Source organism: Heptranchias perlo, chromosome 3 (genome assembly GCF_035084215.1).
Source record: "Heptranchias perlo isolate sHepPer1 chromosome 3, sHepPer1.hap1, whole genome shotgun sequence".
Classification (NCBI taxonomy): Eukaryota; Metazoa; Chordata; class Chondrichthyes; order Hexanchiformes; family Hexanchidae; genus Heptranchias; species Heptranchias perlo.
Window position 1 is genome coordinate 7,946,471 of NC_090327.1, and position 24,315 is coordinate 7,970,785.

Below are 24,315 nucleotides of genomic sequence, written 5' to 3' on the forward strand. Positions count from 1 at the left end.
ATAGGCCAGTTAGTCTGACATCAGTAGTTGGGAAAATGCTAGAATCTATTAAGGACACAGTAACAGGGCACTTACAAAATCATATGATTAGGCAGAGTCAACATGGTTTTATGAAAGGGAAATAGTGTTTGACAAATCTATGAGTTTTTTTTGAGGGTATAACAAGCAGGGTAGATAAGGGGGAACCAGTGGATATTTGGATTTTCAAAAGGCATTCAATAAAGTGCCACACAAGAGGTTGTTACACAAGATTAGGCTCATGGGATTGGGGGTAAATATATTAGCATGGATTGAGGATTACTTAACAGACAGACAGAGGACAGTAGGGATAAACGGGTCATTTTCAGATTGGCAGGTTGTAACTAGTGGGGTGTTAGAGGGATCGGTGCTTGGGCCTCAGCTATTTACAATCTATTTTAATTACTTAGATGAAGGGACAGAGTGTAATGTATCAAAGTTTGCTGATGATACAAAGCTAGGTGGGAAAGTAAGCTGTGAGGAGAACACAGAGTCTGCAAAGGGATAACGACAGATTAAGTGAGTGGGCTAGGTGGCAGATGGAGTATAATGTGAGGTTATTCACTTTGGTGGGAAAAATAGAAAAAATTGAATATTTTTTAAATGGTGAGAAACTATTAAATGGCAGCTCAATATTCCTGGTTACATGGTTTTAAGACGAGATAGAGAGAGGGGGATTAAAAAAAGGAGGGGAGTGGCAATATTGGTTAAAGAAACAATTACGGCTGTGAGGGATGGTATGTTCGAAGGATCAAATGAGACCATAAGGGTTGAGCTATAGAACAAAAAAGGAGCAGTCACACTGCTGGGAGTGCGCTATAGAAACCCCCCCACACCCAAAGGGAGATAGAAGAGCAAATATGTGGGCAAATTTCCGAGAAGTGCAAAAACAATAGCGCAGTAATAGTTGGGGATTTCAACTACCCCAATATTAACTGGGATACAATCAGGGTAAAAGGTATCAAGGGCGAAGAATTCTTCGATTGCATCGGGAACTTTTACAATCATAGAAAATTTTTGGCACAGAAGGAGGCCCATCACGTCCGCACCGGCCGAAAACGAGCCACCCAGCACTTGGTCCATAGCCATGTAGGTTACGGCACTTCAGGTGCACATCCAGGTACTTTTTAAAATGAGTGAGGGTTTCTGTCTCTACCACCCTTTCAGGCAATGAGTTCCAGACCCCCACCATCCTCTTGGTGAAAAAAATTCTCCTCAGCTCCCCTCTAACCCTTCTACCAATCACTTTAAATCTATGCCCCCTGGTTAATGACCTCTCTGCTGAGGGAAATAGGTCCTTCCTATCCACTCCATCTAGGCCCCTCAATTTAATACACCTCAATTAAATCACCCCTCAGCCTCCTCTGTTGCAAGGAAAAAAAAACCCAGCCTATCCAATCTTTCCTCATAGCTAAAATTCTCCAGTCCTGGCAACATCCTCTCTAGTCTTTCCTGTAATGCGGTGACCAGAACTGTATGCAGTACTCAAGCTGTGGCCTAACTAGTGTTTTATACAGTTCCAGCATAACCTCACTGCTCTTATATTCTATGCCTTGGCTAATAAAGGAAAGTATCCCATATGCCTTCTTAACCACCTTATCTACCTGTCCTGCTACCTTCAGGGATCTGTGGACATGCTCTCCCAGGTCCCTCACTTCCTCTTCACCTCTCAGTATCCTCCCATTTATTGTGTATTCCCTTGCCGTGTTTGCCCTCCCCAAATGCATTACCGTACATTTCTTTGGATTGAATTCCATTTGCCACTTTTCTGCCCACTTGACCAGTCCATTGATATCTTCCTGCAGTCTACAGCTTTCCACCGTTTCTGGAGGGAATATTCAGTGTTCTAACAACCCAGTGTAATTTTTTTTAAATCTATGCTGTTTCTTCATTCTTTTCATGATCTTAAATTTAAGTCCTCTAGTTACCAATGCACTGAAGTTTAAATAGTTTTTCCCTATTTATTTTAATAAAACTCCAGATAATTTTGAACACCTTGATCATATCGCCTCTTATTCTTCTCAATTCTAGAGAGAGAAAGACAAGACAGTTTTTCTAACCTTTCATGACTGAAGTCTCTCATCCTGGTACGTTATAATAAATTTCTTCTGTACCCTCATGGCCTTGACATCCTCTCTAAACAAACCGATCACCAGTAACTCACCCAGGTGTTATATAGCTCAAAAAGCTCTCCGCATCAATTTATTTTTGAAGCAGAATAAAAATCTACATTTGTACCGCTGAGCTTTTCTCACTGTTCAATTGAACACAGCATAAAAATTTCTTACTCAGCATAACTTTCAAAAAATATATATTCCACTGAGGAAAAAAGGGTGTAAAAGAAATGACAGCCATCCGTGGCTAAGTAAAGAAATTAAGGATAGTATCCGACTAAAAACAAGGACATATAAGGTAGCCAAACTTAGTGGGAGGATAGAAGATTGGGAAGTCTTCAAAAGACAGCAAAAAGTAACTAAAGGATTGATTAAGAAAGGGAAGATAGATTATGAAAATAAATTAGCAAAAAATATAAAAAGATAGCAAGAGTTTCTACAGTTATATAAAAAGAAAAAGGGTGGCTAAGGCAAACGTAGGTCCTTTAGAGGATGAGACCGGGAAATTAATGGTGGGAAACATGGAGATGGCAAAAATGCTGAACAAATATTTTGTTTCAGTCTTTACGGTAGAGGACACTAAGAATATCCCAACTCTGGACAAACAGGGGGCTCTGGGGGGTGGGGGCGGGAGGAGCTAAATACGATTAAAATCACTAAGGAATTGGTACTCAGTAAATTAACGGGACTCAAGGCGGATAAATCCCCTGGACCTGATGGCTTACATCCGAGGGTCTTGAGGGAAGTGGCAGCAGGGATTGTGGATGCTTTGGTAATAATTTTCCAAAATTCTCTGGACTCGGCAAAGGTCCCGGCAGATTGGAAAACCGCTAATGTAACACCCTTATTTAAAAAGGGTAGTAAGCAGAAGGCTGGAAATTATAGACCAGTTAGCCTGACATCTGTGGTGGGTAAAATTTTGGAGTCTATTATTAAGGAGACAGTAGCAGAACATTTGGATAAACATAATTTAATAGGACAAAGTCAGCATGGCTTTACAAAGGGGAAGTCATGTCTGACAAATTTGCTTGAGTTCTTTGAGGATATAATGTACAGGGTGGATAAAGGGGAACCAGTGGACGTAGTGTATTTGGACTTCCAGAAGGCATTAGACAAGGTGCCACATAAAAGATTATTGCTCAAGATAAAGAATCACTGGATTGGGGGTAATATTCTGGCATGGGTGGAGGATTGGTTATCTAACAGGAAGCAGAGAGTTGGGATAAATGGTACATTCTCGGACTGGCAACCTGTAGCCAGTGGTGTTCCGCAGGGGTCGGTGCTGGGTCCCCAACTCTTTACAATCTATATTAACGATTTGGAGGAGGGGACCGAGTGTAACATATCAAAGTTTGCAGATGATACAAAGATGGGAGGGAACGTAGAGAGTGAAGAGGACATAAAAAACCTACAAGGGGATATAGACAGGCTGGGTGAGTGGGCGGAGATTTGGCAGATGCAATACAATATTGGAAAATGTGAGGTTATGCACTATGGCAGGAAAAATCAGAGAGCAAGTTATTATCTTAATGGCGAGAAACTGGAAAGTACTGCAGTACAAAGGGATCTGGGGGTCCTAGTGCAAGAAAATCAAAAAGTTAGTACGCAGGTGCAGCAGGTGATCGAGAAGGCCAACGGAATGTTGGCTTTTATTGCTCGGGGGATAGAATATAAAAACAGGGAGGTATTGCTGCAGTTATATAAGGTATTGGTGAGACCGCACCTGGAATACTGCATACAGTTTTGGTCTCCATACTTAAGAAAAGACATACTTGCTCGAGGCAGTACAAAGAAGGTTCACTCGGTTAATCCCGGGGATGAGGGGGTGGACATATGAGGAGAGGTTGAGTAGATTGGGACTCTACTCATTGGAGTTCAGAAGAATGAGAGGTGATCTTATTGAAACATAAAAGATTGTGAAGGGGCTTGATTGGGTGGATGCGGTGAGGTTGTTCCCAAGGATGGGTGAAACTAGAACTAGGGGGCATAATCTTCGAATAAGGGGCTGCTCTTTCAAAACGGAGATGAGGAGAAACTTCTTCACTCAGAGGGTAGTAGGTCTGTGGAATTTGCTGCCCCAGGAAGCTGTGGAAGCTACATCATTAAATAAATTTAAAGCAGAAATAGACAGTTTCCTAGAAGTAAAGGGAATTGGACATGAATTTAGATTTGAGGTTAGGATCAGATCAGCCATGAGCAGGCTCGAGGGGCCGATTGGCCTACTCCTGCTCCTATTTCTTATGTTCTTATAACATTTTCAGAAACGTTAAAGATAACTTGAGAACAGTGAATGAGGAGTTTGTTGGAATCTGCAACCTGCTCACAATGGCAATGTACTTGATCGCCAATTGCTCAGTGTAATAGTTTACACTACAAAATATCACGTTTATTACAGTCCCCACCACTTATAGCAGGCGTGTCAGTGTCAGCGCAATTTGCCCACTATGCACTGTAACCTGTGTAAACAAGAAATTTTTTAAAGAAGCACGGAGGGAATCTTCATCCTCCGTCTCTGCACTCCAGACTGTCTAAATGCCCCAATAATGATCCCAGCGAGCAAAAGATCTGGTCAGTTTCAACTGCAGTGTTAGAGCTGAACGGGACCAAAGTACACAGCGACCTTTTAACAAGGTATGAACAGCTGCTTAAACTGCCCAAAATAATCGGTGTGCTTAATGCGGTTTAAACAGCTTTTGTAATTGACTGCTATGGTGACAGCGAATGGTCAGAACCATATGCCTGATACAGGTGATTGTCCGGGATAACAGGGAAAGTGGTGGGGACTGTATTCAAAAATAGGTGAGCCACTGAATTTACAGAAGAATCATATGTATAAATAAAAACTTTTCTGGATCAGACAGCAACAATGAAAATGTGAATGTGTGATGAATAGTCAAACAAATAAAAAGTAAAATACTGCAGGTGTTGGAAAACTGAAATAAACACAAAATGATAGATGCAGTCCGGAGGTCAGGCAAAGCAACCATTCCCTCATCAACACCCTGGTCCACTCCTCCATCATCCCAATCACCTGCTCTCCTTCCCCCAGTACTTTCACATGCACACGCAGGTTGATACTGTGTATACGGACATTCAAAAGGCATTTGATAAAGTATCACATAAGACATGTCAGCAAAATTGAAGCCCATGGGAATTAAGGGACAGTGGCAGCGTGGTTACAAAATTGGGTAAGGGACAAAAAGTAGAGAGTAGTGGTGAACAGTTGTTTTTCAGACTGGAGGGAAGTATACAGTGGTGTTCCCCAAGGGTCAGTATTTGGACCACTGCTCTTTTGATATATATTAATGATCTGGACTTGGGTATGTAGTGTATAATTTCAATGTTTGCAGATAGCATGAAACTCAGAAATGTAAACAATGTGGAGGATAGTAACAGACTTCAGGAGGACAAAGACTGGTGAAATGGGCAGACACATGGCAGATGAAATTTAACACAAGTGTGAAGTGATACATTTTGATTGGAAGAATGAGAAGCAATATAAACGAAATGGTATAATTTTAAAGGGGGTGCAGGAACACAGACACCTGGGGGTGCACATACACAAATCTTTGAAGGTGGCAGGACAGGTGGCTGTTAAAAAAGCATATAGGATCCTGGGCTTTATTAAGAGATGATGTGGAGATGCCGGTGATGGACTGGGGTTGACAATTGTAAACAATTTTACAACACCAAGTTATAGTCCAGCAATTTTATTTTAAATTCACAAGCTTTCGGAGGCTTCCTCCTTCCTCAGGTAAATGTTCAGGAGCTCCTCGAAGCCTACGCATTTATAAATGCGTAGGCTTCGAGGAGCTCCTGAACATTTACCTGAGGAAGGAGGAAGCCTCCGAAAGCTTGTGAATTTAAAATAAAATTGCTGGACTATAACTTGGTGTTGTAAAATTGTTTACATTTATTAAGAGAGGCGTAGAGTACAAAAGCAAGGAAGTTATGCTAAACCTTTACAAAACACTGGTTAGGCCTCAGCTGGAATATAGTGTTTAATTCTGGGCACCACACTTTAGGAAGGATGTCAAGGCCTTAGAGAGGGTGCAGAAGAGATTTACTAGAATGGTACTAGGGATGAGGGTCTTCAGTCATGGAGAGACTGGAGAAGCTGGGGTTGTTCTCCTTAGAACAGAGAAGGGCAGATTTGATAGAGATGCTCAAAATCATGATCGGTTTTGTTAAGGAGAAACTGTTCCCAGTGGCAGAAGGGTCAGTAACCAGAGGACACAGATTTAAGGTGATCAGCAAAAGAGCCAGAAGGGACATGAAAAGATTTTTTTTTTAAAACAGTGAGTTACGATCTGGAATGCACTGCCCGAAAGGGTGGTGGAAGCAGATTCAATAGTAACTTTCAAAAGGGAATTGGATAAATACTTCAAGGGAAAAAATTTACAGGGCTATGGGGAAAGAGCAGGGGAGTGGGACTAATTGGATAGCTCTTTCAAAGAACCGGCACTGGCACGATGGGCTGAATGACCTCTTCCTGTGCTGTACCCCATTATGATACCTATCCTTTCACCTCCTCCCATACCACGATCCAGGGCTCCAAACATTACTTCGCTACTCTCAACGTGGTCGCCTTTACATTGGGGAGATCAAACACAGATTGAGTGATCGCTTTGCTGAAGTGTTCTGCCCGCAAGTGCAATTCCGAGCTCCCGGTCGCTTGCCACTGGAGAGTTCCATCCCACTCTCGTCGATCTGCCCTTGGGCCTTCTACACTGTTCTAATGAAGCTCGACACAAGTTCATGGAACAGCACCTCATATTTGCACTTGCAACCCTCTGCCCTGAGCACTAACTTCAACAACTTCCAACCTTGACCACAGCTCCCATTTTCTCGGTCACTGGGTGCTGGTAACGTGGGATGGGTGTACCAGCCCTTCTGGGGATGAGGACGGTTGTGGGTCGGTGCTTGGGATGGTGATTCCCCTACCGGTACTCGGCTGGCAGGGTGCTTTGCACCCCTGGTGACTACTTGCCTTCTTCTTCCATCATGCCCCAGTGCCACTGGAGCCAGTTTTTCCATCCTTCCCTCCCCGCTTTGCTATTCCGCTTTAAACATGCACACATCCTCTGTCTTGCACATAGTTTTTATTTCTCTAATCTCTTCTCAAGCCTCCATTTGTCTTATGCTATTATCGCTGCTGCCATTTAATCATCTGCTCTCCACCTAAATCATTTTACAGATGATTCTTTTCTTGTTTATGTGGTCATTTTTCCCCGACCCCTTTTCCCTTGGTCTGCTCCTCCTTATAAGCCAAGTGTTTCCACCATTTTCTGTTTTTATTTCAAAGAAACACTTGAGTGCCCATAAAAATCCATTTTATGAGCATTTCCCCACAATCCACTAGTCTCCCAAACCATTTTTTAAAACTTTACAAATAACCACCCTCTTTTCTTTTGAAAAAAATGCAACAGTAGTGCCTACGAGGACAAACCCCAAATAACTTCAGCAACTTTAGCAATGTCTGAGTACGGTAATGTGGTGGTTATTTACTGGACTAGTAATCCAGAGAACGCAAGTTCAAATCCCACCATGGGCAGTTTGAGAATTTGAATTCAGTTTCAATAATCTAGAAATAAAAAGCTGATATCAGTAAAAGTGGCCACGAAGCTGTCTGATTGTCATAAAAGCCCAAGTGGTTCACTGCTGTGCTTTAGGGAAGGAAACCTGCCGTCCTTACCCAGCTTGCCCAATATATAACTCCAGCCCCACAACACCATGGTTGACTCTTAACTGTCCTCTATCAACACCGGTTCAAAGAATACAGATGTCAACAGTTCAAGAAGGCCCACCAACCACCTTCTCAGGGCAACTAGGGATGGACAATTAATGCCAACCTTAACAGCGATGCCCACATCCCGAGAATTAATATAAAAAACCTCAGCTATATGTACCACTTTCTTTAAAGCAGAAGTTGTTGGTGACGTAAGGTGGGACGGTCAGTGTCAGAGGGAAAGGGGAAGCAAGTTAATAATTTGCGTTTAGTACAGTGCTGGCAGGAGAGTTTGCATCTAGTTGGCCTGGTTCTTTTTCTTTTCAGGACTGGCAACCCTGTTTTGCAGCACTTTCTTTTCATCGCAGTCCTGCTGCATTTGCGTTTTTTCCTTTCTCCAATTTCTCACGCTTTGTTGCCCTTTCATGACTGTGGCGCACCAACCCCCCAACCTAACTAATTGCACTTTTTTTTTTGTCTTTCTACTGCTTCATTGGTTGAAAACTCATGATGCAAAAGAGACGTTTGCAGGCTATTACCCCCCATGACTGGGGTAACCGTTTTGCCCCACCCCACCCCCCACTTTTCTCTATTTTCCGCAAACTTATCACAACATCCCCTAATCTTTCTCAGGTCTGAAGGAGTACGCACCCCAAACATTATCTTGTCCTTTGCCTTTACATATGTTGACTGACCCACAATGTATTTTCAGCATTTTCTATTCTTGGCTTCAAGTTGGCTTTTCTGCACATGCTATTTGTACAGAGATACAGCACAGAAGGAGGCCATTCTGCCCATTGTGCCTGTGCCAGATTTGAATGGTTGCAAAATGAAATTCAAATCACAGTTTGCCATTGTATATAAGGGTATGTAAAGTGAATTCATCAATTTTAACCATCTCTCCTTCTCAACGAACAGCTCCAAAATGGAGACAACGCCTGTTTTTTTTTTTAAAATGACCTTTACCATTGATCGAATTATCCAACCCATCCAGCTCTAGTGCATTCGTGTAGTTTTCTTTATTCTTGTTGACAAGCGAAACAAGATCATCTTCACAGATCTCCTTTAATAAACAGATAAGACAAATTCAAAAATACTTCATAGAATAACATTAAAATATAAAATTTAAAAATTGGGTACAAGGTACATAGTCTCAAAAAAGGTACAACTGAGGGACACAAGGTTATGCCAAGCTCAGACCGATGGGATTTCCTCTCTGATGGATACAATGACGTTGTGATTCCAGCCTAGTTTCAATTCGTTTGGAGTCTACAGAGCAAAATGGCAATTTCAGTTGGGGCCATAAGGGGGTAATGGGCCACGATGGTGCAGAGTGCGGGATTTCCTTCAGAAGGTGGGGTTTTACTCCGACTGTACCCGACTTCTGCACCAACATCCACTTTAGTAAGTATTGAAAAAAAGTAAATTGGAATTAGTGTGTTAGACAAAGCTGACAACTCAACATACTAATTATTATTTTTAAACTTACTTCAGTGCAGTGCTGAGGGAGTACTGAAGTGATGAGCCGTTAAATCTCTCTGCTTGGGTTAAACCCTGTCTTCTTTGACAACATTCAAAAAGCACGGAAGTTCTTCCACAGTCCTACCCAACATTTATCCCTCTACCACCACCAAAAGCCGATTAGCTGGTGACTTACTTCATTGCTATTTATGGGACTTCAATTGGCTGCCCTATTTGCCTGAACAAACAGTGATTACACTTAAAAAGTACTTCAGCGGCTGTGAAGCACTTTGGGACGTCCCGAGGTCAGTCTGTCGAAAGAGATATATCCAAGTGCCTACCTGGTTTTGCAGATTATTTCGATTCAAATACTGACTCCAAGGGTCGGGGATCTGCTCATCTGCTCCACTTGATGGTATTCGAGAGTTAAACTTCAGCAAGTAGCATCCCTGTGTCCCATATCTCTGTTTCATTTCTTCGTAAACAGATTCAGCTCTGCAGGACAAGTTAGAAACCAGAGGTAACATGGTTCAAATCAGAGGTATTAATCCAACAGTGAAATAAAAAGGAAACAGTAAAAATAAACGCTGCACGTACCAACTACTGTGGATATTAATCTGGTCAGTGTTCAGATATATATCAAAATAGTGGACAAAGTACTACATTTGTAGATGCAAGTGGTTACATCTCTATCAAATAGTTCCATATAACCACAAGAAACTACCACGGTAAAATCCTACAATGTACAAAAATTCAACTTCAAAATTGGTCAATTATTGAAATATGGATTTCTCAAAAGAAATGTTGTCCTTTTAATAAGGGAAATTCAAACTTCAACTGGCAAGCATGTGGTTTCTTTTCACACAACTTAAAAGAATACACCAGAATAGGGCCCTCCAATGCCATTGCCCTTAAGTGTTCACAAAAAAAAAATCCTGCCTTTTAAAATTTGGAATATTTTGCTAAGTAGCAGCTTGCCTTGCGGCTAAGGTTACGATTTTGCAGTATTTAGGATACTGGCCATTGGAATACATAATGATCAGTCATCTCCCAATTGGTTCTCTTTAAAAGCTAGCTTTCGTCAACAAAAAAATGCTCAGTAAGGCTAACGGAGTTTTCCCACCAAGAAAATTTAAGTCTTTACACAGTTTTAATAGTAAAGTCGCAAATTAATGATATGATACTGATCAACTGTGTTCAACTATCAGGTTTATCACAAATGTTAAAAGTAAACATGAAGCTATTTGAATTCAAGACAAAACTGATCTTGTAGGACAGATAAAGGGTACTGTTGTCTGTGTTACTTCATATAATTGATCACATTTTAGAAAACAGTACAATTTGCACTTGATGTGATAGCATTCATTTATTGATCCTTAACATGACACGATTTAATGCCAGCCAACCTATTACAATAGCAATTTTTCCAATTAATTTCTTCTCCACATATTATGGATAATGATTCAAACCTGGAAAAGCTGTTTCATAGGAACAGGAGTAGGCATTCAGCCCCTTGAGCCTGTTTCGCCGATAGAGATGTCCATCAAGTCATCAATATGACATTTCCCTTTCAATACCTCCAATCAAGTTCTTTCAATGAGGATCAATTAACAATTATAAACAAAAGAATATTTTTCTCATTTCAATTTTAAACCCTAACGCTCTGACAATTGGTTTGAAGTGTTTTATTAATAATTCAGCCACCTTTTTTGTGACATGGTGTCTAGCTTCCATAGAATAGTTGACTTGGTTTCTTGAACGTTAGTTCTACTAGGGCCCAACATGCATGAACAAAACTACTCAGCTTCCACTTTTATAAGCACTAAGCATAACAGACATAATAGGCAAGCATCCTTGGAATCTCAAACAAATGTTTTTCTTCCGATAGTCTCCCAGCACCATGGAATTACAGAACTAGATAAATATCTGTTTCCCCGCCCCCCCCTCCCCAGTGCACTTCAAATGGTGAATGGTAATGAACCATGAGCCTGCCTTTGCAGAAAGGCTGAAATGGCTCAAGTTGTGATAGCATAGACTTTTTGTGGCCACCTTTCTGACTTGGGCTGAGCTTCAACGATCATGAAAAAGGAATTGCTTTGAGTTACAGCTTAGGGCACCCATCTATTCTGCTAAGGACTGTTCAGAACAATGCTAATGTGGCCACTATTGTCTTTTATACAGCAGAGTGCAGAAGAACATCTGGTCACTCTGGGTGCAATTTTCTCAGTGTACCAAGTAATTTTGTTATGTAGAATAATGATATCCTACTTGTTGACTGGTTGAATAAATGAGATCTTGGATTTTTCTCCTTTAATACTGTTCATAACGAAGTCAGAAGGAGATCAGAATCTATGCTGCAGATCCCTTATTACCACAAGTGCTGTACCATGACATGCTGACAAGGGCACTACAGCCATTCTCTTGCCGTCCTCTTCCCTCTCCCAGAATATGCCACATCAAGCACATAAATTATTGAAGGAAACAAAAGACAAGAAATCAAGGGCTGCAAACTCAGTGACAAAGCTTGGGAAGTCCAGAATTAAACCACTTAACTGCCTGAGAGAACACCTCGCCTCTAAGCTTGAGCCCATATTCCCTGATTTTAGACTTTGAAGGCAATTTTCACCATTTCTAAAGAGCTATCCCAAGATTAAACAAAAAAAACCTTACCTTTGTTCCTCCCCTTCACTAACGTCATGCAGTAAAACGTAATATTTCAGTGTATTTGGAATAAACCACTTTGGGTAGGCGTAGTCACTGCTATGTTGAATACGATGTTGCTCTTGTGACAACTTCAAAAACTGGTCCACAGGATCAGGGTCTCTCGACGACACTACAAGCATGCCTTAAAGAACATGGTTGAGGAAAATACCTAACAAGCAATTTAAACCCAATTTTGAAGATTTCAAAATTTGATAGTCATCAGCTGCCTTTGGCTTGACTGAGAAAAAAGGTGAGACTACTTGGTAATTCAGCGATACATCAATCAATCACTGATTCTCATCTCTCTTCAATAACAAAGTCTCAAGCTCAGAGACTGTCACTGCAGAGAGGCTGAGGCAGAAGTATTCATGATAAAGTCCAAATGCACGTTAAGCTCGTGACACGCAAGAGCTGTGTCCTGTTCTCGTCCATGGTTTGTAGTTCCTAGGCATGTAACAGAAAGACTTAATTCGGCCAACGTGCAAGAGGTCTAGGACCAAACTGGATGATGAATATGTGACAAAGATGGAACTGTTGGAAGCCTCACAGCAGACGAGAGATTTGGTGTCATCTGTGGCTCAGTGGTAGTACTCTTACTTCTGAGTCAGAAGATTGCGAGTTCATGTCCCACTCCAGAGACTGGAGCACAAAATCTAGGCTGATGCTCCCAGTGCAGTACTGAGAGAGTGCTGTATTGTCGGAGGTGCCGTCTTTCAGAGATGTTAAACCAAGGCCCCGTCGGCCCTCGCAGGTGGAAATAAAAGATCCCATGGCACTATTTTGAAAAGCAGGGGAGTTCTCCCGAGTATCCAGGTCAATATTTATCCCTCAACCAACATCGAATCTTAAAAAGGTTACAGCACGGAAGGAGGCCATTCGGCCCAGAGTCCGCGCCGGCTCTATGCAAGAGCAATCCAGTTACTCCCACTCCCCTGCTCTATCCCCGTGGCCCTGCAAACATTTTCCTTTCAAGTACTTATCCAGTTCCCTTTTGAAGGCCATGATTGAATCTGCCTCCACCACCTCCTCGGGCAGTGCATTCCAGATCCTAACCACTCGCTGTGTAAAAAGCTTTTCCTCATGTCACCTTTGGTTCTTTAGCCAATCACCTTCAATCTATGTCCTCTGGTTCTTCACTCTTCCAACAACAGAAACAGTTTCTCTTATCTGCTCTGTCTAGACCCTTCATGATTTTGAATACCTCTATCAAATCTCCTCACAACCATCTGTGTTCAAAGGGAAACAACCCCAGCTTCTCCAGTCTATTCATATAACTAAAGTCTCTCATCCCTGGAATCATTCCAGTAAATCTCTTCTGCACCCTCTCAAAGGCCTTTACATGTTTCCTGATGTGCGGTTCCCAGAACTGGACACAATACTCCAGTTGTGGCTGAACCAGTGTTTTATAAAAGGTTCACCATGACTTCCTTGCTTTTGTACTTTATGCCTCTATATATCAAGTCCAAGATCCTGTATGCTTTTTTAAACTGCTTTCTCAACCTGCCCTGCCACCTTCAACGGTTTGTGCACATATACCCCCAGATCTCTGTTCCTGTACCCCTTTTAGAATTGTGCCCTCTAGTTTATATTGCCTCTCCTCGTTCTTCCTACCGAAATGTATTACTTTACATTTTTCTGCCTTAAATTTCATCTGCCCTGTGTTCGCCCATGCCACCGGCCTGTTTATATCCTCTTGAAGTCTATCACTATCCTCATTGTTTACTACCCTTCCAAGTTTTGCGCCCTATACACCCAAGTCCAAGTCATTAATGTATCAAGAAAACCAGTGGTCCCAACACCAACCCCCGGGGAACACTACTCTACACCTCCCTCCAGTCCGAAAAACAAACGGTCACCGCTACTCTGTTTCCTGTCCCTTAACCAATTCTGTATCCACGTTGCTACTGCCCCCTTTATTCCATGGGCCGCAATCTTGATGACAAGCCAACCTTGCTGCACTTTAACACATCTTTTGAAAGTCCATATAGACCACATCAACTGCATTACCCTCATCTACCCTCTGTTACCTCATCAAAAAACCCTCAGGTTAGTTAAACATGATTTGCCTTTAACAAATCCGTGCTGGCTTTCCCTAATCAATCCACCCTTGTCCAAGTGACTGTTAATTCTGTCCCGGATTATCGTTTCTAAAAGTTTCCCCTTCACTGAGGTTGAACTAACTGGCCTATAGTTGCTGGGTTTATCCTTACACCCTTTTTTGAACAAGGGTGTATCATCACAAAAAAGATTATCTGGTCATCATTGTAGGTCCTTGCTGTGCGCAAATTGGCTGTCGCGTTTCCTACATTACAGCAGTGACTACACTTCATTAGCTGTAAAGCACTTTGGGACAATCCAAGTTTGTGAAAGACACTATATAACTGCAAGTCTTTTTTTCTTTCAAAGCCCCTTACATGAGGACTTGGATTAAGCAGTCAGTGATGCTGGATTTGGGCTCATTGTATCAAGTTGACTATCACGACACACATATGGAGGACCCTAAATCTAACCTCTTGCCTACCAGTTCCCTTGGTTTAGGTAAGGAGCATGTGCCTAAGGAAGACAGCGTACTCCATATCAGTCAAATTAAATCCCAATAGTTTCATTTAGACACTTAAGCATGGTGATGGATTTCCACAGCAGACACCTGACTGAACAAAATACAAAAATCATGCCATCAAATTAATTTCATGGATGCAATATTTTGAATACTTGTTACGTTAAGTCTTGTAATACTTCATCTTGAAATTGGATTAATAGAAAATGAAGGAGCACCTCATTTTACTTACCCTCCCCCATAAGCAGAAATCTTTTCAATTCTGAAGTGCGAACACATTATATAAGTAAAATCAAATGTTGAAATAAAAGTTCTGGCCATTCACACCAATAAATAGCTTCACACTGAATCAGTTCAGTTCTGTATTAATAGTGCAATAATTTCAATAATCAGCAAGATAAACATAATTCCCTAATAGGCAGATAATTAATTTTCATAAGTGATCAACTATTTATTAGCAAGACCAATGATTCACAGTGTTCATGGAATTGCAGAAGTTAATGCCAAAACTGTGGTTAAAAAAATCCCAAATCCTAAGAAATAAACAGAGCTTGACTGTCAGACATGATAAATGTTCAAATAGTGCCATGGGATCTTCTACATCCATCCATGATGACAGATAGGACCTCAGTTTAAATCTCATCCAAAAGCTGGTACCTCCAACAGTGCAGTACTTACTCAATACTGCACTAAATTGTCAACCTAGATTATGTGCTCAAATCTCTGGAGTGGGGCTGCAATCAATGTCCTTCTAACTCAGAGGCGACACTAGCACTGAGCAACGGCCAACACCTAAAAATGACGATATCCACAGTTTTATTCTATAGTGAAAGACTAGAACCACTGCCAACATTTAATGATGTAAAATTAACTCGAGATACTTTCAAAGTGAGCTAAACTCAAACCTGCAGTGTAAAGGAGCCATCACTTCCCACTTCTGTATATGAAGTACACTTCTTCAAACACTTTTAGTTACACTCATTCTGTACCTTAGATTGGGATTAAATATGTGGACAGGGTTGCTGAAGAAAGAAAGAGCTGAATTTGGCCACATATGGCTTTTATGAGGGGCTGGTAGGCTACCCTGCCATGGCTGTAATTATAAAGACAGAATTGTGGAATGCAATCTCCAAAAACACCGGTTAAGTCTCTGAACCCCACGTAATAACTGAATTTAACTTATTTCGTCACTGTAAATCAATGGTACTGTCGCACTCAGTTATACACAAATAGTGCGTGAAGTGCACACGCATCCAAGACTTCTCAAAAAACCCCAACCTATAGTTTCCTTGATTCACAGCAAAAATACATTTTACCTGGTCATAAGCATATTCAGCTCAGGTATTATCCACACACCAGTCAGAAAAAGGATACATGCCAAATAGTGGTGTAGAAACTCGTGGTCTGATGGAGGCATGGATTGGAAGAAGCATTCCCTGTAGGCCTCAAACCAGGGAGTGGTGGCTAAAAGAGTACAGAAATCATAAAACACAAATAGTACTGATGAAATACTTTAAATATGTCAACAAAACAGGGAACGACTTAACGTATAATTTATGTGAACAATTAGTTGAAGTTTACAATTTTATTTAGTGTGTGATGTCACCAACAACAAATTCTCACAAAAACAGAAAAAGTAATGTCAACTACTTCACACATGAAAATAAGATTTTTGACTCATGCTTCATAAAATGTAGAAGTAATCATAATCACTAAGCCTTAATCCCATGGGGTATGGGAGTTGTGGCTAGAAGGGTTATTCATTGACTAAATAGAAATCAAACTGGACCTCTCAGTTAAATCCATCCAAAAGGAGCTCGAACTGTTGTAATGCAACAGACAACGTGCATTTATATAGCGCCTTTAACGTTATAAAAGTGCTTCACAGGAGCATCATCAGACAAAATTTGATACCAAGCCACATAAGGAGACAGGTGACCAAAAGCTTGGTCAAAGAGGTAGGTTTTAAGGAGCGTCTTAAAAGGAAGAGAGTGAGGCGGAGAGGTTTAGGGAGGGAATTCCAGAGCTTAGGGCCTAGACAGCTGAATGCACGGCCGCCAACGGCAGGGCAAAGGAAATTGGGGATGCACAAGAGGCCAGAATTGGGTGAACAGAATGTTCTGGGAGGGTTGTCAGGCTGGAGGTGGTTAGAGAGATAGAGAGGGCGCGAGGCCATGGAGGGATTTGAACACGAGGATGAGAATTTTAAATTTGAGGTGTTGTTGGACTAGGAGCCAATGTAGATCAGCAAGCACAGGGGTGATGAGTGAATGGGACTCGGTGCGAGTCAGGATACGGGCAGCAGCCAATATGGCCTCAAAAAGAAAGATCTGATTGTTTATGAAATGGGTGAAAACTCCCAACAAGTCACTGAACAGCGCTGAATATATTTTTACACTTTCATCCAAAGGTCAGTTCTGTTTTTCAGGAAAGTATCTTTGCAGCATTATTTGGTTCAGAGATGGGTTTTCATTTGCTCCGCCAATAAAACCTTACTTGGCGCTCATCAACCTACACTCCAATTACAGCAGCTTCAATAATCCATCTAATAAGATGAATCTACTTTGCATCTATGGATGTATTCCAATGCTCTGTTGTCCCCATTAAGACAAAATCGGAAAACTGTATGCTGCAATATCTTATCTGCACAAAATAAATTCTAATATTCTGTCTACTACTTTATTCCAACATCTGCAAAAAAAGCACAAATGTAACACAAAGTAGTATTGTTCAAGAATTGTAGTGTATAGGTACAGTTCCACAGGTAGCAATCTCAGGCATGTCACCGAATGTCCATTATTTATGTATGAGCAAGTGCTGGCAAGCTATTTAACCACGGAATATCACAAACATAGAAAATAGGAGCAGTATGCCATTCGGCCCTTCGAGCCTGAACAGCTGAACCTAATCAGTCTTTACCCAACGTTCACAGACATGTGCATACAAGTTGGGTATATTGAAGAGGGATCACAGGTGCAACAGCCCTGTTGATTTTCAGAGGACATTGCTGTAGCTGGGATCAACCAACTCACCACAGAATATCAAACCCAGTCTGCATAGTTCAGATATTAAGTGCAGCATTGGGAGAGCAGCAAATGCATTATCAGTAAACCTCACATCTTTCAGTACCACATATTGACTGCAAATTGACACAGCCCCAGGTCTTGCTCCATATCCAAATTTGAAATTTAACTGCTATAATTAAAATTTTTCACCATTAGTATTTAGAGTCACTAGCTACATTGGAATGCTAGCTGCAGTATGAAACCTGCCAGGCACAACCTTCGTTTACACTGCGGGAACTCTAATTCTCCTGTCCAGGAGAGCGCTCTGCAAATGCATGGTAACACAGACAAGAGCACCTCTCACAGCTGTTTAAAAAAAAATTAACAGGGAGAACCCTCAGTCTTTAAACATTTGGTCAGGTGATTTTGAGCACTTATCAAACCAGGTTTAACACTGCAGTGAATTCATACTCCCTGTCACGTTAAACTCCCCTCATCCAGAGAGTCTCAAACTGCTGCTCTCCAGAGTCAGATGAGGCCTCTACTCTGGATTTACACTGCAAGTTTGGCATCAGTGCAAACAGGTATTAAGCTTGCAGGAAAAACATGCCTATCAATGCAGAGATCCCAAACTTTTTTTTTTGCTGAGCCCCTCACCTCCCCTTTGGAGATCCACGTCCTATGCATGCTGCTCTCTTTCCAAGAAACAGCATTTTTGCTTAGAAGAGGATTTTATTTTCTCAACAAACATACATACTGCTAAACAGAAAAAGCAACATAAATGGCACAGTGCCACTACTACACTACTGAATGAACTTGAATATAAAATAGAACGCGATGACTTCACCCTTGTCTCTGAGAAAGGATGAGCCTGTTTGCTAGCATATAATTTGTGGAATCTTGGTTTGATTTTGGAGCACTTCTGCAGTAAGTCAGTCTCTACATTCAAGCAACTTCTGTAACTTGTTTTTGATGTAAATAAGTGGGAAAAAAACCCAACTTTACACAGATACGTTGAGACAAAGTGAACAAGTATTTTGACAGCTCTTTGGGAACTCTTTTCAAATTGACAGCCAGAACTCGAGGCATGACATTAAAATTAATCTCTCAAAACAGTCACCAGCAATAATCAAATTCTCTTTAGACTCACTGCAAACTTGGCCTTTGCCAGAAAGTCCTCTGAAAATGGATTTCAAACTCAAGCACATTCTTGAAATGCATTTGCCTCTTCCGCTGAATTTTCGGACAAATACTCCAGAATTACATTTTTTAAACTTCTGGGAGCGACGTTTCACAGTCCATAATCACCGAAGACAATGTCTGGAACACTGTTACATTGCCTTGCAGCATATAGCTACTCCATAGCAAATGTTCTTTGGCAAAGCTCTTCACTTTTTAGTGAATAATGAAAATGTTAACCTTCCTTTGCAAGGTAAGCACTAAGTTCATTGAGTTTGTTAAATAGGTCAGCCAAATAGTCCAGTAAAACCTGGAAGTGCTAGTCGAGGAAGGTGATGGTTAAGTTATGATTCAGAGTCGATCAGAAACATACATCAGTCCTTTAAGTTCACAGATTCTTGCCAAAACATTACCAGATAGCCATCGAACTTCTGTTCAGAAGTTTCTGGTGCAATGATCCCGTCTCTTCACGTAGCACTGAGAAAAGGCAGTAGTCGAGCTTTCATGAGATTCACAACCTTGACACCAGCCAGTATATCAGACAGCTCTTCAACATTGTTTTTGCTGCTGGCACCTCAGTGTGTATACAACTGTGGCACCATAGCATTCACCCAAATAGTAAGTCCACTGTTGCAGCGAGTCGTGGCTTTTGCCCCACCCATACAAATAGATACGATGATTCCATTCAATATTTTTATCTGTCATGTGGTGATCTAAAATTTTGAACTCCTCAGCAGTAGTTCTTGCTGGGACAGAATGGCAAAAAGCATTCCCTGACCTCAGGAGTTGATGCATCAAATGAAAACCATTATTTGTGCTGCGTTGTCGCACTGTACTCTCGTCAATTTGTAGTGCAACAAAAAAGGGCTTCACTTCACTTTCAACTAGCTGCTCCTGGACATCCTCTGCCATATCAGCAATTCTGCTTCTACTGTGTTGTCAGGTAGTGGGAAAAGATTAAAAGCTGGTCAGCAACTTCCCTTCCACATACTATCGATGCCATTTCAATCACGACTGACAATTCAAGACTTTCACCAATCGTGAGAGATTTTCCACTTCTTGCTATTTGGTACGAGACAGCACAGGTTGGCAGGGGTAACATGTCGCTGGATTATCTTCACCTGTCCTTTCAGTTGAAAAAGCTTTCATTTGAAAATATCACGTGGTTTATCTTTGAGGGCAGGAGGCTTGGTTTCCAAGTGACACTTCAGTTTGCTTGGTCTCACGCTATCGTAAGCGAGACCTTCTGCACAAAACACACTGCGGTCGAACTTCCAAAAACACCCTATGTCACGCTCATGTCAATTACATAACGCACGATATTAACAATTTATACTTAGTGGTTTTCTTCAACTTCTAACCGAGGCGAATGTTTTAAAGGGAATTCTGAAGAATTCCCCAGTAAATTCAAATTTTTTTTTTGTAACCAGCCACATGACTAAACTCTTGATCATCTCCCCACCAGCATCTCTACTGGATCTGTGCTGGGGCCTCAACTATTCAATGTTTATAATGACAGAACAAAAGAGAGCACCAGATATCCAAGTTTGCTGATGACACAAAGATTGGTGGCATAGTAAGTAGTGTAGATGAGAGCATAAAATTACAAAGACATTGATAAAGTGAGTGGGCAAAACTGTGGCAGATGAACTTCAACACAGGTAAGTGTGAAGTCATCCATTTTGGACCAAAAAGGATAGATCAGAGTATTTTTTTAAATGGTAAAGAGCTAGAAACAGTGAAGGTCCAAAGAGATTTAAGGGTCCATGTAGACAGATCACTAAAATGTAGTAGTCAGGTACAAAAAATAATCAAAAAGGCTAATAGAATGTTGAGAAGCCTTTATAGAGGGCTAGAATATAATGGGGAGGAAGTTTTGCTGCAGCTACACAAAGCCCTAGTTAGGCCACATCTGGAAACAAGAGAGTTCTGGGCACCACACCTTAGAAAGGATATATTGGCCTTAGAAGGAATGCAGCTTAGATTCACCAGAATGTTAAGGTTCTGAAGGTTAAGATTATGGGGAGAGATTACATAAATTAAGCTTGTATTCCCTGGAATATGGAAGGTTAAGGGGTGATTTGATTGAAGTTTTGGGGATTTTGAAAGGAATTGATAGGGTAGATAGAGAAACTTTTTCCATTGGTGGGGGAGTCTAGGACAAGGGGACATCACCTTAAAATCAGAGCCAGGCCATTCAGGAGAGAAGTTAGGAAACATTTCTTTGCACAAAGGGTGTTAGAAGTGTGGAACACTCCCTCAAAAAGCAGTAGATGCCAGCTCAATTAATAATTTTAAATCTGATATCTTTGGCTGGCAAAAATCTAGCTATTAAGGGATATGGAGCCAAGGCGGGTGGATGAAGTTAGTATACAGATTAGCCATGATCTCATTGATTGGCACAATAGACAAGGGGCAGAATGGCCTACTCCTGTTCCTACGTGCCAAGACTTAATAATAAAGCCCCTCCTTGACCCAGTTAAATCACTGGTGGGGAAATTCCTCAGATTTGCTCCTGCTTTACCAGACTTCACTTTTCCAAAAGTGCACCAGAAATCCAGTTTATGCACGTAAAGAGGATTTCTGGCACACTTCTGGCAAAGTAAAATCCAGCAAAGTGAGAACAGATCAGTGGAATTTTCCTCCTCTCAGCCCCGATAACTCGAACCCCCAGTTTGGGAACCTCTGCATCAATCTAACTGGCATATTGCTCCTTTAAAGAGTTGTAAACACAATTTAAACATTGCACAATACCTCCACAGTATCCTTCTCAATACTCGAGGGGAACTGGTTTCCGACAGAAACTGTTGCACAATAAGTGTTCATAGTATTATACATCAGATGATGAGAGTGAACACTATTGGTCAATCACATGTTCTAGTCCTGCTAATTCAAAGTTGATTTCTGTGCTAGAAAATTGGGAATTATCCAGTACTTCAAACTAAATATCAGAAAAGTCGGAATTTAGAAATTTGAATCAGATAACTTCAATTAAATTATTTAGAATTACAGAAACTATATAGCCTACTTTACTTTATACTTCCCTATTTCTAGCCATTATGAAACTATACAAAACTTTTACATTTGTCCCACACTGAAAAAAAGAGAAGTTTCATCAACATGAAGGCAAAACCTTGAATGTACTGAAATGCTTTTTTAAATGGCTGTTATAAATTGGGCATTAATCCAGTTTTTGCTATCCGGGTTCAGTACCACCTCTCCCGATAGTCAGATTTCCCCCATTGTAACTGAACTACTGCAGTAGGCTGGGTTCGATTGAAAGACAAGTCCAAAAGGTGAAAGACAACAAATTCTGAAATCAACCTTTTATCTTGTAAACTAATTTGTATTTGCCATAAATGGCAATGTGCTGTTTGAAGGAAGTGCAATGGATGGAAAAGCGAAGTGCACTGTTTAAATGGTTCCATTCTTATCTATCCAGTCGTAGTCAGATAATCACCTGCAATGGCTTCTCTTCCCACTCCATTACCTCGAGTCCCCAAGGATCTATCCTTGGACTCCTATTTCTCATCTACATACTGCCCCTCAGCAACATCCAAAAACAAGTCAGGTTCCACATGTACGCTGACGACGTCCAGTTCGACGTCACCACCACCTCTCAGCCATTCCACCGTCTAGGAACAGGAGTAGGCCATTCAGCCCCTCGAGCCTGCTCCGCTATTTGATAAGACCATGGCTGATCTGTGATCTAACTCCATATACCTGCCTTTGGCCCATATCCCTTTGGTTGCCAAAAAGCTATCTATCTCACATTTAAATTTAGCAATTGAGCCAATATCAATTGCCGTTTGAAGAGAGTTCCAAACTTCTACCACCCTTTATGCGTAGAAATGTTTCCTAATCTCACTCCTGAATGGTCTGGCTCTAATTTTTAGACTGTGCCCCCTACTCCTAGAATCCCCAACCAGAAGAAATAGTTTCTCTCTATCCACCCTATCTGTTCCCCTTAATATCTTATAAACTTCGATCAGATCACCCCTTAATCTTCGAAACTCGATAGAGAATACAACCCCAATTTGTGTAATCTCTCCTCGCAACTTAACCCTTGAAGTCCAGGTATCATTCTAGTAAACCTACGCTGCATTCCCTCCAAGGCCAATATGTCCTTCCGAAGATGCGGTGCCCAGAACTGCTCTCAGTACTCCAGGTGCGGTCTAACCAGGGTTTTGGACAGCTGCAGCATAACTTTTGCCCCCTTGTACTCTAGTCCTCTAGATATAAAGGCCAGCATTCCATTAGCCTTCTTGATTATTTTCTGCACCTGTTCATGACACTTCAATGATCTATGTACCTGAACCCCGAAGTCCCTTTGGACAGCCACAGTTTTTAACTTTTTACCATTTAGAAAGTACCCTGGTCTATCCTTTTTTGATCCAAAGTAGATGACCTCACATTTGTCTACATTGAATTCCATTTGCCACAGTTTTGCCCATTCACCTAATCTATCAATATCACTTTGTAATTTTATGTTTTCATCTACACTGCTTACAATGCCACCAATCTTTGAGTCATCGGCAAACTTAGATATGAGACTTTCTATGCCTTCATCTAAGTTGTTAATAAATATTGTGAATAATTGAGGCCCCAAGACAGATCCCTGCGGGACTCCACTAGTCACATCCTGCCAATGTGAGTACCTACCCATTATCCCTACTCTCTCACCTTTCGCTCAGCCAGCTTCCTAACCAAGTCCGTACTTTTCCCTCGATTCCATGGGCTTCTAACTTAGCTAACAGTCTCTTATGTGGGACCTTATCAAATGCCTTCTGGAAGTCCATGTAAGTAACATCCATTGACATTCCCCTGTCCACTACTTTAGTCACCTCTTCAAAAAATTCAATCAGGTTTGTCAGGCACGACCTACCTTTCACAAATCCATGCTGGCTCTCTCTGATTAACTGAAAATTCGAGGTGTTCAGTCACCCTATCCTTCATTATAGACTCCAGCATTTTCCCCACAACAGATGTTAGGCTAACTGGTCTATAATTCCCTGGTTTCCCTCTCTCTCCTTTCTTAAAAAGCAGAGTGACATGTGCAATTTTCCAACCTAGAGAACTTTGAAAGATTATAGTTAGGGCATCTGCAATGTGCTCACCTACTTCCTTTAAAATCCTGGGATGGAAACCAGGGTTTGTCATGCTATAGGTCCAACATCCAGTACTGGATGAGCAGAAATTTCCTCCAGCTAAATACTGGGAAGATCGAAGCCATTGTCTTTGGACCCCACCACAAACTCCATCCCTCTTCACGACCGCCGTCTGAAGCTGAACCAGATTGTTCACAACCACGGCACCCTATTTGACCAAGATGAGCTTGCGATCACATATCCACTCCATCTGCTGCTGAAACCCTAATCCATGCCTTTGTTACCTCTAGACTCGACTATTCCAATGCTCTCCTGGCCGGCCACCCATCTTCCACCCTCCACAGACTTGAGCTCATCCAAAACACTGCTGCCTGTATCCTAACTCGCACCAAGTCCCGTTCACCCATCACCCCTGGGCTGGCTGAACTACATTGGCTCCCGG

General features: G+C 41.4%; 1 protein-coding gene across 2 annotated transcripts in view; it reads right to left on the reverse strand.

Annotated features, from left to right (window-relative positions):
* trappc8 (trafficking protein particle complex subunit 8) overlaps positions 1-24,315 on the reverse strand; it is a 151,875-nt gene that overhangs the window by 93,964 nt on the left and 33,596 nt on the right. For both annotated transcript variants that reach the window (XM_067977999.1, XM_067977994.1), the window contains 4 exons: positions 15,956-16,045; positions 11,992-12,166; positions 9,663-9,816; positions 8,827-8,923 (listed from right to left, as the gene is read on the reverse strand). In XM_067977999.1, coding sequence (XP_067834100.1) covers positions 8,827-8,923; positions 9,663-9,816; positions 11,992-12,166; positions 15,956-16,045 — 516 coding nt within the window. The remainder of the gene's footprint in view (positions 1-8,826; positions 8,924-9,662; positions 9,817-11,991; positions 12,167-15,955; positions 16,046-24,315) is intronic.